Source organism: Mesoplodon mirus, assembly GCF_964341445.2.
Source record: "Mesoplodon mirus genome assembly, chromosome: 12".
NCBI classification, from domain to species: domain Eukaryota; kingdom Metazoa; phylum Chordata; class Mammalia; order Artiodactyla; family Ziphiidae; genus Mesoplodon; species Mesoplodon mirus.
In genome coordinates this window covers 34,217,623-34,233,656 of record NC_138988.1, presented here as the reverse complement: position 1 = coordinate 34,233,656, position 16,034 = coordinate 34,217,623, and the positions used below count along the sequence as shown (strand labels likewise).

The 16,034-nt window shown below is 42.0% G+C and overlaps 1 protein-coding gene across 1 annotated transcript in view; it reads left to right on the top strand.

Moving 5' to 3' along the window:
* CACNA2D3 (calcium voltage-gated channel auxiliary subunit alpha2delta 3) overlaps positions 1 to 16,034 on the top strand; it is a gene marked incomplete at both ends in the record, with an annotated part of 792,926 nt that overhangs the window by 694,777 nt on the left and 82,115 nt on the right. Inside the window, 3 exons of the mRNA XM_082637213.1 lie at positions 6,232 to 6,293; positions 7,622 to 7,666; positions 14,030 to 14,092. Coding sequence (XP_082493339.1) covers positions 6,232 to 6,293; positions 7,622 to 7,666; positions 14,030 to 14,092 — 170 coding nt within the window. The remainder of the gene's footprint in view (positions 1 to 6,231; positions 6,294 to 7,621; positions 7,667 to 14,029; positions 14,093 to 16,034) is intronic.

The window sequence follows — 16,034 nt, the reverse complement described above, 5'->3', positions numbered from 1 at the left end:
TTGACGACACTGTCAACCCTTTAGAGTGTTCTGATACACATCCTTTTATTTTGTATCATTTATCCCCATCCCACGAAAGTCCTGTTCAGAAGCTAGAGCCAGTGTGACTCTCTTTGTAAAGACAGAGAAGTGAAATGATGTACCCATGGGCACTCAGCTGTCTTAGAAACAGTGTTCACAACCAGAGCTCTTGGTAAACACTTTCCTGGTTATAATTTGTTGATGGCGGCAGGATTGTTTTTCTGTCTTCTGGATGAGCTCTCTATGTGTATGTGAATATATCGCATGGCTGGAGAACTGGGCAAATGGAGGTACGGGTGTTTTGTGTGAGCTTGCGTGCCAGGCGTGGTGAGCACTGTTTTACAAACCGGATTTGTGCTCCTAGGGGTAAGTTGCCAGTTGAGGCCAAGCCCACAGAAAATTATTTCTAAATGAATACAATATGAAAAAGTTATTTTATTTCTAATTTTACATGTAACATTGTTCTTTGGTGAGTCTCGGATTACACTTGAATGCATGTCTATTAACCTGATATGAGATGCATGCATGATTTCATCTTGAATGCATTTGAATATAATAGCACTGGAAATGTAATTTGTATTTTCAAATTTTATAAAGCAAAATAAATAAATCTTGAGGGTGGTAGCCACATTGAGCATATTGCATTGATTTCTTTGGGTTTCTCTCAAACCAATTACCATCTTCCCCTTGCAAATCCAGGTCTTCTCACACGGGCAGGTCTGTCTGCTCTAGATCCTCCATACCTAAGTCATCCTCATTTCTTTCACCTCCAGGTAGTGGGTAGCATGGACGGGTCTGTGGGGAAAGTTAACTTTCATCCTCAAGGGACACCAGTCTCCAGTTCCTCTCTCTGTTCCTTCCTGTTATCAGTGATGACTGTCCAATTAAACTCTCTGCGATGATGAAAATGTTCTGGATCTGTTGGGTCCAGAATAGTAGCCACTAGCCTCATGTGGCTATTGAGCAGTTAAAATGTGGCTAGTGCAACTTAGGAACTAAATTATTAATTTTATTTAATTTTGATTTAAATAACTACATGTAGCTAGTGGCCACCAATTTGGACAACATAGGACTGCAGCATTTGAGGTCAGCTGTTGGTCCCAATTCCAGTGCACTAATCACTGACATTCTGCAAGTGAAGTGACATTATGTTTTGGTGCTTGGATGTGCTCAGCTCCGTCAGCTCTGAATATCCTGAAGTATGATCCTCTCTTCAGTGATTTGACTGCCCTCCCCAGGCCTCCATCCATGGCTGTTGCATCCCTTATGTCTTCATTTCAATACATTCACCACCTGTCATGTATCTGGTTTCTGATAAACATGGGACAAAGAGAGGGAGGGGGAAAGTAGGTAGGAAGGAAGTTAGAGAGTTGGGGAAAGAGGAAGACTGGAAGGAAGATATTTCATGGAAGCTCTGTGGTCTGTATTGCTGAGCTGAAGATCTGTACTCAGGCATACTTTAGAGTATTGGGGTATGTTACGGCAACAGTAACCTGAGTAATTCAAAGGAAATTATGAGGTGTCAGTGCTCCAGATGCATGATATTTCATATGAAAGGCTCTGGGGCTCTTTGGGATGACAGTTCTCATAACGATGATTTTGCTGTTTTGTTGGTTTCCAAAGACCATCCTAGTATCTTAAGGTCATTGTCCTAGGAGGCTCACACGATATTGGCGTGCTGGGAAGGGTCCTCAGGGATACTTTCTTCTGGGTCAGTTCTGCTCCTAGGAGGTGAGTAAGGAACTACCAGATGCAGTCATGGAAAAGGGACTCTGTCTCCATCCTTGTGTTGAAAGTTCCTAGCAGGGAGCCGGAGAGCCTATAATCAAATGGAAGTGAGGAGCACCGTGAACTCCAGGAGAAATATGTTGATGATTTTCTGGACTGTCTAAAAAATTTCAAACCCCAGGAATGGTGTTTTAATTTTCTGCATTCTCTTTGGGACTTGGGTTTCGCTAAAGCATTTTCAGTCCTTGTTTTTCTTATTAAATTAGCAGGATTGACTTGAATCAGTATATACCGTTATGGCTTGAAATGTTGAAAGAACAAAATAGACAGGCATGACAAATATCTCAGGTTCCATTTGGGATGTGTGGGGGATGGGAGAAGAGAGGAGGAGTTGTTGAAGTAATGATGATCTTTTTTCTGATAAAAGTTGAAAAAAGGAAAAATAAAACTGGAACAAAACAAAGGAAAATAGCAAGAGGAAGCTAAATTTCTGTTTGTGGAAGCTTGTATTTGTTTTTCTGAATAGAATTAGCCATAGGAATGCCCTTAAGCGTTTTTGTTTGTTTGTGGAGGGGATTTTTTTATTCTGGTTTTTTGGTGTTTGCTTGTTTGTTTGTTTTTTACTTTAAATCAGTTTGTACTTAAGAGATAATTAACCAAATGTTCCCAGTGGCTGTGGCTGCCTGACTCACCTCACTCTCCTATCTCCCACTGTCCGGGCCATTTCCCTAGCCCTTCCTGTTCAGGGCTTTCATTGTGGACTTTCTAAAATATAGATCTGAGGTCCTTTGACTTTTCTACTTAAATATCTTAAATGGCTCCTCAGACCCTAAAGCAGGTGTCAGCAAACGTTTTCTGTAAATGGCCAAACAGTAAGTATTTTAGGCTATGTGGACCATTCAGCCTCTGTTGCAACTACTCAGTGCTGCTGTTGTACCAGACAGTACGTAAACACATAAGGGTGTCTGTGTTCCAGTAAAACTTTATTGATAAAAAGAGGCTAAATTTGGCCCTTAGGCCAACTCCTGGCCTATAGGGTACTCTTCAGGTGTGTTGGCCTGACATTTAAGACCATTTGCCATTTGACCTCAGCCCTCACAACCATCTCCCCCACTTGCATTCTTTCAAGCCTCAGAAGACAGTATGGTCTTTGAAAAGGCTCCATCCTTTTGCCTGTGCTGTTTCTGCACTTGATTCTCATCTTTCCTCTGTTCTTACTTTTTCTATGAGTCAGATCTCCATGCTTTATCTTACACAAAGTTCTTACCAATTTCCCCAGGCCAAGTCTGCCCCATCCTCTGTGCTCCACAGTTCTCTGTTTAAGCCTCTGATGTTGCTTTTACCACGTGGCCACTCCCCACATAGACTCTGAGGGAGCATGTGGTCTCATTCCCCTTAGCACCCAGCTTAGAGCTCGACATAGAAAGTGCCACTGAACAAATGGTCATGAAATTGACCCACCAATGGGCTTGTGAATCTCTTAATCATAGAGAAGTATATTAACTTGTAGGTGAACGTACTACAAACCCGGAAGTGGGAAACCATGGGCCAGAGTTGCTGGAAGGGGTGTGGGCAACAAAAAACACAGCCAGGGCAAAATGGAGCAGATCCATTATAATCAAGACTGTCTGGGAGTCCTTTGGCATCGACCTCATGGCCCAGACAGGGAGTGAGTGAGGAGTGAGGGAAGTAGTGTCTAGTTTAGGGCATCAGGACCAGGGAGAGGATGCAGCCTGCTGGAGGGAGATCAGAGAGAAGTAGCCTGCATGATTAATGGGATGGAGGGACTGATTCATGAAGCAAGATTAAAGCACTCTGAGGAGCTGGGATGCAGACCGAAAGGGGCAGATGATAGCAGGCTGCAAGTATGTGAGATGGATAAACACCCAGGAGGGAGCAGCGAGCTTCATTAGAGAGGTGAAAATGCGGCCTCCATCAGAGAATGGGAAGGGTGCTCAGAAAGGGCATGGGTGACTGACGGGGGAACTCAGTAGACGATGGGTGGGCCAGGGGCAGCTCTGGGTTGCTGGGAATAGAAACACCATAGAAAGGTCACCGTGGGGTGACTCTCTCAAGGAACCCTCTGCTTTTATCCTGTTGTGTCTCGAAGACTGCCGTGGCTGTTGACCTTGGCCTGCAGAGATACACACGGAGGAAGAGAGAAAACTCATTTTCCTCCCTCCCCTTAGATACCAGTGATTGAATGTCACAATAATTTTAAGGTCTTCTGCTCTGAGGTCAGCTTTCTGTCATCCCTCCCTGTGTTTGGTAGAACCAGAGATACTTGCTTCAAGCCCCTTCTTAAGTCCAGGTCAGGCTCTTACCTCTGCCTGCTGGTGGATCTGACTAAAAACCCAGCCAGCACTTCAGTTTACAGCTTCCTCAGTTGGTTCATCTCCAATAGGGATAGGGCTCGTCAGGCATTTTGGAAGACAAGATTCATTTGAAACTGCAGTGAACAGCCTTCAGGCTTCAATATCAGCTTCCTTCAGGTATTCTCTGAAAATTTCTCCAGGGCTAGGAAGAGCAGTTTATTCTATAGTCTGACCAAATGGTCCATATCATCGTAGGTCCTCCATAGCCAACTTACTATCTACAGTAAGGCCTGTGGAGTAGCCTAGCTCAACCCCGGCTGCACATTCAGATCACCTGAGGTGCTTTTTAAACATACGCATGCCTAGGCTCCACTCCCAGAAATTCTGATTTAAATGGTCTTAGTGTGGAGGGGGAAGGCACCAGGCATCAGAATGTTTTTTTGAAGTCCCCCAGATGGTTCTAATGTGTTGAGAACCGCCACTGAAAAACCTTTATTCGGGTATGATTATAATTCACACTGATGTTTATCTATCTATCTATCCATCCATCCATTTACTAACTATACTATCACCTGAACAGTTTTTCTAAAAAAGCAATCATTTACCAGTGAGTCATCTATGTGCTTGGCACCTTGCTGGAGGCAGGGATCCAGTGGGGAGCAAGAACATGTCCCTGTCCCTGGGGAACTTACGCTCCAGAAGATGGAAGACACTTTGGGCAAAGCAGGATGAACCCAGAGTGCTGAAATGGTGCATTTCAGAGTCTTCCATTCTGCATGTTACAGCCATGCTTAGCTCTAGTTTTACCCTAGAGTCTGACATTCTAAGTGCAAAGATAGAGGATGAGTATCTCTAAGTGTACATATCCCAGTTAACTTTGACTCTCAGGTCTTGCTCCAACAATTTGTTTAAGAAGTAGAAATGCACTTGGTACTTATAAGGGTAACAGCCCAAGACCTTCATAAACCTTCAAGTTCCTGAAGCCAGTAGAAGAATGTTTACCCAAGGTGGGAGTTGGTGGGGGGCATCTAACATGGTGGCCACATAAAAGTATATGAGTGAACTTGGTTTTTTTATTTTTATTTTTTTATTTTTGGTAATTGTGTATTTTGATAGGTATTATTATGTAGATTGAAGTTACTGTAGGTATTTCAGCAAAAGAAAAAACATGTGGAAAGATAAATAACAATACTGGTGGTATAAGGATATGGCAAAAATTGGGGAAGTTGTGTGCAATGGACTGAAGTTTGCAAAACCGCCCAGGGCTAAATGGTGTCCCTTGGGGAGTGCAGTGTTTCCAGCACAAAGTCTCATTCTTTCTTTCCATCTCCTCTAAAGTTTTCTCACCATCTGATGAGCTTTTTTCCCTGACTTGAGTACTTTCGAAAAAGATTTCAAGAGTTACTTTGTCTTGACTTCATAGAGAGAAATATTCTGAGCTTGTTCATTGCCTAGTTCTGAGCTTCCACTGAATTCTTCTTCCCAGAGTTTCAAATCACTTTCTTAACCTCTTCCATTTCTGCACACTTCTCTTACTAGAAGTAGCATTCACTGTTGCCTTAGGGAACTTTCCACAGACAAGCAAAGAACTATATAATTCCACTAGAGTTCCTGGGGAGAGAAGACCACTGAGATGTGGATGCTGGGGGACAGTTCAACAAAGTCACATCATGGCCGGCTGACTCGCTTCCAAACACCAGCCTCAGGACAAGTACTTTTCAAGTTTCATATCTCAAAAATATATGCAGAGTACACATTTTAGGCATGCAAGTTCATGCAATAATAACAGAAATGGGAACGCTGAAGAAACCGTGATCTTCTGAATATCCTTCTTATTTCCATTCGTGTTTTCAGCTGTGCTGGGGAGGGTGGTGACCACGAGTATATGAATTTTAGAAACACTCAAGTAACAGCTCTCCTTAGAGCCATCTGCACTGTGCTCAGTTTGTTCTGTCAAGAGTTCTATGAGTACAGGTAACCTTGAAAATTCCTTACCCGAAAGATAAAATGTTTTAGTTGTATGCTTCACTGTAAATTTGGTTTTTAAGTGTTCTTATCTGATATGCTTACATCAGCATCTTACCTTGACAGATAATTTTCAATGATAATCTTAAATAATTGTGTAAAGAGATCTCTAATGCCATGTTTTATTTATAATTTGTCCAAGCTGTAGGCATTCAGATGAAACTTGAATTTTTCCAAAGGAAGTTCTGGACTGCCAGCAGACAGGTAAGTTATAATCAGCATGTTGAAGCATTAGCGACACTGTTATTATACAGGTGTTCACATTTGAGTACCTGGAGCCTAAAAGTGCCAGATTTCCGATGAATATTTGTAAAATGAACTGCTGGGCTGCTCAGATTACCTTTCATTTCACTGCAAAATAAAGGGCTGACAGCATGTTAGACACCACATGCTGGGAAAGCAGGGAATTTGCTCCTGCAAACAGTTGTAATTGTAATTGTGAGATCAAACTAGTGACCTTCTAAAAGAGAAGTGTTTCTTCTAAGTATTGGGGACTTCTGCAGATTTTCATAGTGACTTTCTTTTAATCTTGTGGTGCCCAATTACTTATTTGTGAATATCTTTTGAAGGCTTTTGCATAACTAGGTTAGACTAAGCATGCCTTCTTTGGCCAAGGGCTTCTCTGCCTTGGATAATCTGGGAACATTCTTTACTTGCACTATACATTCTGTACTAAGTAATCTCAGTGGTATTTGTTCAGTAATTCAGCAGAAATGGCAACACATAAGTTGCCTGCATCTGTCCAATTCTAAATGTTGAAATGGTATATCATTTCTTAAATGAAGATACTTTAGGAAACTATGTACCAAGAACACAAACAGCAGTTTTAAAAAAAAAAGTCACTGGGGGTTAATTTAAAATTAAATGAATACATAATTATATTTCTTGTTACTCAAAGATTTGAGGTCTTAAAAAGACATCAATATTGAATGAAGCATAGATTAAAATGGACAACATAAATTAAAATGAAAAAGGGTCCTGTTACCCCAAAATTGTCTTTTTTTTTTAATAAATTTATTTATTTTTGGCTGCGTTGGGTCTTTGTTGTGCAAACTTTCTCTAATTGCAGTGAGCGGGCTGGCTTCTCATTGCACTGGCTTCTCTTGTTGTGGAGCACGGGCTCTAGGCACATGGACTTCAGTAGTTGTGGCATGTGGGCTCAGCAGTTGTGGCTCATGGGCTCTAGAATGCAGGCTTGGTAGTTGTGGCGCACAGGCTTAGTTGCTCTGGGGCATGTGGGATCTTCCTGGACCAGGGCTTGAACCCGTGTCCCCTGCATTGGCAGGCGGATTCTTAACCACTGTGCCACCAGGAAGTCCCCAAATTGTCTTTTATATTACTGTTTGGAGCTGGTACTCATCCTAGAGAGGATGGGCTAGTTCGTCCTGGAGCATTCCCTTTGGATGAAATTTGGTATTTACATAACAGGCTAGGACTTTGATAGGCTGTCCTTGAGTAACTAAGTGGCAGCCATAGCAGACGCTGGTGTGTCCAAATGACACGTTTCCTTTTGTTTCCCCCTCACCCCACAGTGCGCCTCTCTGGATGGCAAATGCTCTATCAGCTGTGATGACGAGGTATGATGGCCTCCTGGCCCTGTGCCTGCCCTAATCAAGTTAGGGGTGGCAGGGGCGGAGGTGGGTGGTGGTGGAGTGGCTGGATGACTAAGGGTGTTTTCTCACAGGGGGAATGTCTCGCAGAGCCAGGTCTAACAGATTGCTCTGGACCAATATCCAAAAACCCAAGGACATTTGCTTTGTTTCTTTCTTTTTCTTTCTTCTCCCAATCAGATAGTTTATGAGAGCTGGAGAAATGTGATATAAATGTCCCATGAACAGCACTACTGGGACTTTGGCATTTTATAAAAAATGATACAAATTACTGCCATTTGAAACTCATATTACAACTCTCAAAGTTTTCTCCCCATGTGGTACCTCTATTCATCTTCTTAACCACCCAATGAAATGGATAGGAATATATGACCCATTTTGCAGAGGGGGAAACTGAGGATCAGAGAAATAAAATGACTTGCTTAATTTCATGTAATAAGCCAAAAATCTAAGAGTTGAAAACTCAGAATGTTGCATTCTAGCATAATGCTTCCCTCCTACAACTCCCTTTCCCTCCCTTCTTTCTTTCTCTTTATCTCTCTCCCTCTCTCTCAATCTTGGGAGGAGGAATTTGAATTCCACACATGAGCAATAGAAGAAAAAAGATGTACCACTGTCCTAAGTCTGTCCATCAGATTTAAGTTTTTACAGCATCCAATCCCATGTATCTTCTGCCCCACATTTTGGATCAAGCAGGTGTGAAGTGGCCTTTCACTTTGGCTTAGGCGGCCTTCCTCTCTCTGAGTCAGCCAAACCATTAGTCAATACATAAACTGGAACTAATAAATGATCACACATTCATATTCCTTCTGGTTACCACAGGGAATTAAAGAAATCCTAACCAAACATAATTCTAACTCAGAAAACATAGATTAGAAGTATATTTCCAAAAAGTAGGTGAAGCAAAGACAAGCAGAGAAATATAAAAGGGAGTCCAGGGTGAAGCTAAAGTACAAAATGCTCAGTCCCCAAAGATCTGGCTGCCAGTTTAAAAAAAAAAACAAAACATAATTGCTGTATGAGTTACTATCCAAAGAGTAAAAACTAATCAACCAGCTTTTCAGCAAAACCCCAACTTTTCCTGACCATCAGATCAAAAATAATTTTTCTGTAGGAAAGAGTACCCTATGATGTTTTATGATCAAAACCCTTTCAGTAAGTTTGGGGATGTCATTCATAGGTTAGTCAAGTGGCTTCAAACCTCTCCTCTGTCTTTGAGGCATTAATTGTCTTACTGGAGTGTTCAGCTCAAGACAACTCAGCTCAACAATAATATTGATTAATCAGTGTCACAAGGCCCTATGTTAAGCCCTTTACTTGTACAATTACTAATCCCTATTTGTGGTAAAAGAACTGAGGACAGTTGGTTGGTTAGTTGGGTGACTGGATGGATGGTTGGTTGGCTAGTGTGATTGATGGTGTTTTGGATAGTTGGGTTGGTTGGTTGATTGGTTTCTAGTTGATTGGTTGGATGGATGGATGAATAGTTGGTTGAATAATTTGATGAATAAAGTTAGAGGCAGTGTTCCTACAATGCACACTGCCTCTGTGCATTCTCATATATAAAAATAAGTGGAAATGGATTCCCACTTAGACTTCGAAACATACAATATATATCAGTTGTTCAGTAACTGATTTCACAGGTGGTCTAGCATAGTGGTTAAAGGTACAGGCTATGGAGTTAGAATAGCTTCAAACTGTGACTCTGACAGTAATAAACCTTGCCTTTGTTTCCTCAACTATACAATGGGGGTAGAAACACCTACCTCACAGAGTAATGATGAAGATGAATGAGATAATATACGAAAACTGTATAGCACAGCTCCTGGCGAATGGCAAGCACTCAATAAACATTAGCTATCAAACAAAAACGTCTGCAGACATGTTCTTCCCTTAGAGTAGTAGCTCACCTGAACCTAAAACCTCAGACGGCAACCACATATACACTTCAGGCAATGATAGTTTCAACTTGGGCATGCCTTCCTCACTACTAGTGATCTCCTTTAGCAGCCATTGGGATGGACCCCCATTCAAATATCATTTTAAAAGTTCACACACTTTGAAAATTAAGCATGGAATTTGCTGGATTGCTGAACTTGATCTGATGCTCATTTTGCACTTTGAAACTATCATCCATTTCCCATTTTGACTCTAAATTTTGGCTTCAGGCAAGCAGTTGACATCGTTTTAAATGGAAAAGCCAGGCCCCTTTCCATCCTTTCAGCAGACTCTTTCCACGTGTCATTCCCCTTTCATAGCTTTTAATTAAGTCTTTGAGGCCATGTCCCTCCACTCCCCAAACTGCCCTCGAGTGATCAGGTCCCCATTAAAAACAGCTGTGGGGGCTCATTAAGTTCACATGCTTCTGGCTTCTCCTCTGTACTGAAGACCTGGCCCAACTCCCACAGACTTATCAGACATGCTTTGCCTTGGATCCACTCCAGCCCCTCTGTCTCTCCCAACAATGGCCTCCCTGGGCCTTGGCTAGAGTGCCCTGGGCCAGTGGGTGGAGTCGGTATGGCCAGATGTCTTCCTGGCTTGTAGATACATCTTCATGGAGGACCTGGCCATGGGCCTGACTGACGACTTTAAGGAGCTCCATTCCACCCAAGGCAAATGTTAACTTTAGAACCTGAGAGGCAACCTCTCACACACTCACTCATTCCTTCAAGACACGTTTACTGAGCCCTCCTTACGTGCCTGGTACCTCCAACACCCGGGGAGTCAATGGGAAGCAGAGTCAGAAATGGCCCCTGTCCTCCAGGAGCTAACTGGTTAGCAGGGGAGATGAGCACACACATTTATCAGCTGACTTGCCTCCCCAGCCTCTTGCTATAAACTATGTAACAACTTCCCTTTCTTAGAAACTCAATTTGCAGTAGGATACTCACAAAGAGGGCACATAGTAGGTGACCAATAAACATCATTTGCTGAATAGACACAAGCACAAGTCCTTCAGGTACTCAGTATGCAGCTTGCTCTGTGCTCAGCAGTTTGTACTCACTGGCCTACTTAATCTTCTCACCACTCCTCTGAAATAGTTGTTGCTGTCTCCATCATTCAGATAAGGAAACGGAGACTGGAAGTGTTAAAAGGCTTTGCTCAAGGTCACACTGATAGCAAGTGTCAAAGTCTCCGATTCTCAAGCTAGTATCTTAGCCTCAGGTAACACAGGTAACCTTCCAGGTAACACAGGCGTGGTGCTGTGTTTCTCACCCCCAAGTACACTTTCTCCCCAGCTTTCCTTACTATCTGTGACTGCCCAATTCCCATGGCCTGGTTTGGGGCTCTAAACCTCAGGTATCTACCTGACCTGCCTTTGTGGCCTGGAATAGGACTTCTCTGAGCAATATTGAGTCATCAAGTAGTTGAAGAAAGATACCTTTTTAAAAAAAGACAACTTCTCTCACCCATTCTGTCCTTGTCTCTGCATTTTTCAAACAACCTCATCTTTATGTGTTTTGTCACAGGTGGCTGTGGAGTGGTTGCTTACAATATCTGTCAAAACTTAGAGCTCCTGGTTTCCCCAAGTCCTTCAGCCTGTCAGACTACCCCTGGGACAGGGCTCTGGGCAGACTCCTTCTGAGAGATACAAAGTAGCATAGTAGAAAGTAGCATAGAGATACAAAGTAGCATAGTATCTAATTTGGGGCAGAAGTAGCATAGTGAGGGAAAGCTGAGAAAATATCTCCTCTATTTCCTTTTACTGGAGGAGGGAGTATGGAGAAGGTGATTGGCTATTTATTGTAAAGAGACATAGAGAAAACAATTTACCAGACTGGAATCTGGCTAATTCTGTCCTGTTTCATAACCCAGTACCCTGCTCGCTTTACTCCAGTGGCCTTACTCCATTCCACCATACTTCCCGATAATTTAATCAAGGAAGGTCTGTTTATGAAGTCTTCACAGAGACTAAATATACCTAACATAGCAATATTGCCTATAATGAAAACTACATGACACCTTTCAGATTAAGGGACCCAGTTCTATATCAATGACACAGCATCCTTGCTTCTGACCTGTGATTTTCTCAGTGATTTGTCAATCACAGTGTTGGCAATATCTGTTTCTTACTTTCCCCTCTGTGCCTTCCACACCAGAAGAGAGTGGGAACAAAGGTGGATACCTGAGAAGTGAGTCTCCTAATGGCCAATCCAACCTTGATTCCACCCAATGCTGGCCATTATAAGGAGCACAGAGGTCCTCATTTCCAAGAAATGAGGGTGGGGAAAGAACCAAACATTTATGGCAAATAATGAAACATTTCATTGAAGCTTTGTCTCTAAATAAAGTGGAAATGGTGAAAATACATTTCTTTTATTTAACAAATTTAAATTATAATTGCAGTCATACTCTAATTCTATAAACAAAGGACACATTTGGTTTGGGAGTAGGGAGTATAATATTTCTGATAAAATTATAAAAATCACAATATAGAATCCTTCACTTTATATTTGATTTTCTCAGAGTGATCAGTGATCACAAGGAAGGTCAAATGTAGTGGAGTTTGATCAGTTTCCCCAGGAGCTTCTCTTAGTCCCTTGCTTTTGAAATCATTCTCTTTGGAAGCATCTTTCATGTTATCTGTGGTGATGTTTTCCTTCTTCATGTGTTACCTCTGACAGATACTAATGTGCCAACGGCTTCCTTTGTAATTGGAGCTGATCTCCAATATCACTTTCATGGACTTCATGAAATATTGCCTCTTTCCAAAGATTTTCAGTTGACTTTATAATCTGTTTGCTTTGTACTGTCTAATATTTACAACATTAGACAAACAGAGATTGACCAAAGATATAGGTCTAATAGCAGCAATACCAGTTGGCTAGGGATGTTTGAATAGGAACTCACTTTATAATTAGGGATAGAGGGTGAGTTATGATGACTTTGGATCTCTATGCAATTGCAAGGATTTGGAGAGTCAGTATTTTAATATGGAGGCCACTCCATGCTCAACATGCATGACTGAAAGGAGGTTAACCTCCCTTTGCACCAGGGTCTATATCTGAAAAATGACAATCAGGATCCTCAAATAAACAAGGGTATAGATTTTTCAAATATGACCCAATTAACTTAAAATTAAGTTTAACTCTGCATGTAGCTCGTGGCTGCCATATTGGACAGCAGAACGCTATGAGTGCTTTCATAGTGCTGTGTCCTAAAAAAGGAGAAAGTTTGTCAAGACTCCCACCAGGGACAAAGTAGTCTCCTTGCAGCTAAGAGCTTCTTTGAACAGCAAGAGTGTGACCAAGTCATTCATCTGGCCCCTTGGGATAACCAAGAGAAACCCTTGCTCACCAAAGCAGCCGACTCGTTTCTAAAAGATGCTAGCAGGGCTTTTAATTTTCTGCCGATTCTCCACCATTGCCTACTAATAAAGGATGCATCTTTCTGACCAACTTACTGCTATACTTTTGTGCCTCACTAAAATCGACTACACAGATAGGTAAATGTCCCAGAAAACACCAGCCCTGCAGTGGTCTGGAGCTAGGGGAATTTAGCTCAGGGTAAAGATATGTTACAAATTAAATGTTGCAGCCGGTATGTAAAGCTGCAATAAATAGAAACTGAGTTACATCAAGGACGGAATTAAACCTTAAATTTAAACTCCACAGCACTGTAATTAAGACTTAGCCTGTAGCAAATCATTCACTTGAGATTAAAGTAGCGTGGGGGAAGCAGAGGTTTGGGCTTACCTTGCTACAATTTATAAATCTGAGCTACCAAAAGCTAACAGCCCTGCCCCCAAATCCAGCTCCCAATTAAAAACACAGTTTGAAAACCTTTAGGAGGCCTGAGGGGACCCTTTAACAGAAGTTCTGCCCCTTCCCTCCTGCCGAAGTCTATGAACAAATTAAAAAATATTACCTGGTCCCCTGATGGTCTTCTGAGCTGACACGGTGTTTTCATTAATACATCATTAGAGTAATGGCATTGTGCTGGCGTTTTGCTTTCAAAACAGGCTGTACTTCAACCACCATGAATACAGGCTCGGGGGCCTCTGGACACTTTGTTCCTGGGAAATATTATTCAGGTCATAAAAATTTTTAAAAAGGAAGATAATCTGTAATGCATAACTTTAAAATGTATATTCTTTTTATCCTAATCTGGGATGCTCAAGGCTTGCTTCGTGTTTTATTTTTGATCATTAGTTTTGCAGAGTATATGCTGGGGTTAGCTTAACCACAGCCTTAACTCCTAGAGCCAGCAGGCATTTCCAGTTCTCCCAAAACAGCCTAAAATAGGTGTTTTTCAGGTTGGGAGTACGTCATTTCGTGTAAAAGCAGTCTGAGGACCCAAAGTTGAAACTGTGGTGTTTTTATTTTCTAGACTGTGAACTGTTACCTCATAGACAATAATGGATTTATTCTGGTGTCTGAAGACTACACACAAGTGAGTGAGAAATTTCTACCTACTCAAAGTAAGGATCCCAGACTGTGCTTGGGTCAGGGGGAACGAATTATGGTGTTGAAACTTTGAGACATGATCTGTATTTAAGAGGTAATAGCAGGAGATTATAAAACCTTATTTCCATCCCTTTAAGAATGTCACAGCCTACTTCTCAGCAGGCCCCAAAGAGATTTTACCTCCGGAGAGGAGAGGTAGGGGAGGGGGGCAGAGCCCAGGGTCTGCTCCCTCACTCATAAAATGTTCAGTTTATGGAACTCTTTGCCTTGAGCATGGAGGTGCCTGAAAGAGTTTGGGCAATTTTAAGGAGGTTTCCTCCTTTTAATATTTTGATATTTTATCTTTATATATATGTAATTTATATATATACACAAATATATGTATGTATTTATGTATGTCAACGTAATTATTCTTTATGGCTTTCTTTCTGGTTCTTACTTTTTAAAAATTAGTTATCTGAGCTCAAGGATTAACTTGGGTTCTCAACACAGAGGGACAAGAATCCACATATAGAGGAAGAATGTTTTTCATTTGATTGAGCTGTGTGCAGTACAGGGGCAGGAGGGAGAGATGGAAAGAAACCAAGCTAGGGTGCTCAGCAAAGAAAGCTCCACTGATATTTGGAAATCAAAATAAGAGTTAAAATCAATAGCATTGTAATAGAGAAACACGGGTTTCTCCTTTAAAACTTGGTGGCTGACAACTTTTTCTGCAATTAGAAATGAAATTAGCATGTTAAAAGAAAGTCAAATCCAGACAAGTTTAGCACTGTAGTGTAGTAAAGTAACACCAGAGGCGGAGGCAGATGGTTTCTGATGCAAGCTCTCTTCCTCAACTAGTTTTGGGATCTTGGGTGCATCACTTAGCCTGCCAGGGACTCCTGGCCGGCTCTATAAAAGGAGGATGGTTGACTAAAGAGGGCTTCTTCTAACTCTAATATTTGAGGGTACTAGCATTTTATAATGAAGTCTCATTTAAATCATTTAAAATATTTTAATAGTCAACAGTGCGATAGACCCATTAATGCCTAATAAATTAATTAATTGTCTTTAAGTATGATTCCTTAGTGTCTAAGCTCAATGGCTCGTTAATTTGTGAACACTGGCTCGAGGTAACATGTGGAACTGTGCTTCAGTTTCCCCTCTTATCTATGAGAACACTGTGGGATTTTCTTTTTATCAATTTATTTATTTTATTATTTTATTTTATTTATTTATTGTTTCTGGCTGTGTTGGGTCTTCATTGCTGCGTGTGGGCTTTCTCTGGTTGCGGCAAGCAGGGGCTACTCTTCGTGGTGGTGCGCGGGCTTCTCTTGTTGCAGAGCATGGGCTCTAGGCGTGCAGGCTTCAGTAGTTGTGGCACGTGGGCTCAGTAGTTGTGGTTCGTGGGCTCTAGAGCACAGGCTCAGTAGTTGTGGTGCACGGGCTTAGCTGCTCCGCAACATGCAAGATCTTCCCGGACCAGCGATTGAACCCGTGTCGCCTGCACTGGCAGGCGGATTCTCAACCACTGCGCCACCAAGGAAGCCCATGTTGTGAGATTTTAAATGCACCTTTGGTGGGTGACAGTTACACAGTTGAGACTCAAGCTGCCCATACACGGTCTCCTCAGATGCTGGACATCACTGGATGTTGGACAGTTGATGGACATTAGATAGGAAAGGTGAACCCATGAAACAAGGCCAGTGTCTTGGGAGCAGTACTGGCCATAGGCCTATAGTAATATGTCCGTGTGTCTGGGAGGAGTAAGAAACCAAATCAATCCCCTGTGAGGAAGAGCTCTGTCATCCTGCCATAATCATGGAGGGCTGAAGGTGGGAACCTGATCCTGGGGGAGGAAGGACATGACAGTGTCTTCCAGTGGTGAGTCTTGGACCAACCAACAAAGTGAACCGCTGAAATAGTGACCCTTTCCCAAGCCATGGCCA